The 1028-nt window shown below is 63.1% G+C and overlaps 1 protein-coding gene across 3 annotated transcripts; it reads left to right on the top strand.

Moving 5' to 3' along the window:
* Positions 1 to 20: 20 nt before the first annotated feature.
* Positions 21 to 987, top strand: KVP18_004351 (uncharacterized protein; the record flags this gene model as incomplete). Of its 3 annotated transcripts, XM_067956881.1 has the most annotated exons (2): positions 227 to 258; positions 351 to 987. In XM_067956881.1, 2 exons carry the CDS (start codon positions 227 to 229, stop codon positions 985 to 987), a joined length of 669 nt encoding a protein of 222 aa, XP_067813150.1. The 3 variants fall into 3 exon arrangements, with proteins under 3 accessions (XP_067813151.1, XP_067813150.1, XP_067813149.1); XM_067956882.1 differs by having other exon boundaries at positions 21 to 421; XM_067956880.1 differs by lacking the exon at positions 227 to 258 and having other exon boundaries at positions 424 to 987.
* Positions 988 to 1028: the final 41 nt, after the last annotated feature.

The raw sequence follows: 1028 nt of genomic DNA, 5'->3' as shown, positions 1-1028 counted from the left end.
GGTATTTTGTCCCGTTTGAGCGTTGGGGTATATATTGATACTGGCGGGACCCTCCGCCATTACGAAGAACACGTACGCCACACTGACGAATTTTTACACGCTTACGCTTACGCATGGTGGCGGAAAACAGGAGGCCTTTGCCATCATTGAGGGGGTCCGTAAGTTCGACCCCTTCCTCCGTGGGCGGGCCTTCACGGTCCACACGGACCATGCGAGCCTCCGGTGGATGCTCCAGGCCACCAAGGGGAAGGTAGCACGGTGGGCCAGCCGCCTGGCCGAATACGACATGACCATCTTCCACAAGAGCGGGACCAGCCTCGCGCATGTGGACTTCCTTTCGCGCTACCTAGACACCGACGCCGACCCTGGCCTCGAGCCGCGGATGACCTTGAGGATCTCGACGAGCCGAACCGCCTCCTGACGATGCTCTGGGCCGACGACTCGGACTCAGAGGCTGCTTCCCCCTCCCGGGAAACATCCCCCTCGCCCCTCGGAGCCGGGATCGCGGAGGAGGAACCCGCGCCCCCGTCCCAGAAGCCCCTAGTAGAGAGGCCCCGGGTGGCGAACCCGCAGCTACCCGCCTTATCGGAGATCTTAGCCGCTCAGGGCGGCGACCCCAGCGCCTACGGCAGCGCTTACTGGCCGGGACTCCATCAGGACGTCCACGAACACCTGGCTGCCTGTCCTTCTTGTGCGCGGAACCGGATCGACATCTTCCGGCTCCAGGGCTTCCACAGCCCTCACCCCTTGGAAGCCCCCCTACGGCGGGTCCACTTAGACCACTGGAGCTGCGCCTACGGAGAAAAGGTCTGGGACGTACTCACCATGGTCGACTCGCACACCAAGTGGGCCGAGGCAGTGGTCGTCGCCGACAAATCGGCGGAGGTCACGGTGGTGGAGACCTTCCACCCCCGCCTTTCCAGCTTCCTGCGACACGTGGACCAAGGGAGGATCCCCTTCCCCGAGGCGTTGGACGAAAAGCTCTGATCAGCCAAGTACTATGAGGGTCTCACGGGCACCCCTAGAAA

Source organism: the organism of the source record quoted next, assembly GCF_019968955.1.
Source record: "MAG: Porospora cf. gigantea A chromosome Unknown PgA_NODE_13081_length_1028_cov_4303.97, whole genome shotgun sequence".
Classification (NCBI taxonomy): domain Eukaryota; phylum Apicomplexa; class Conoidasida; order Eugregarinorida; family Porosporidae; genus Porospora; species Porospora cf. gigantea A.
Note: the sequence above shows the minus strand (reverse complement) of the source record. Positions and strands in the feature narration are given on the sequence as shown.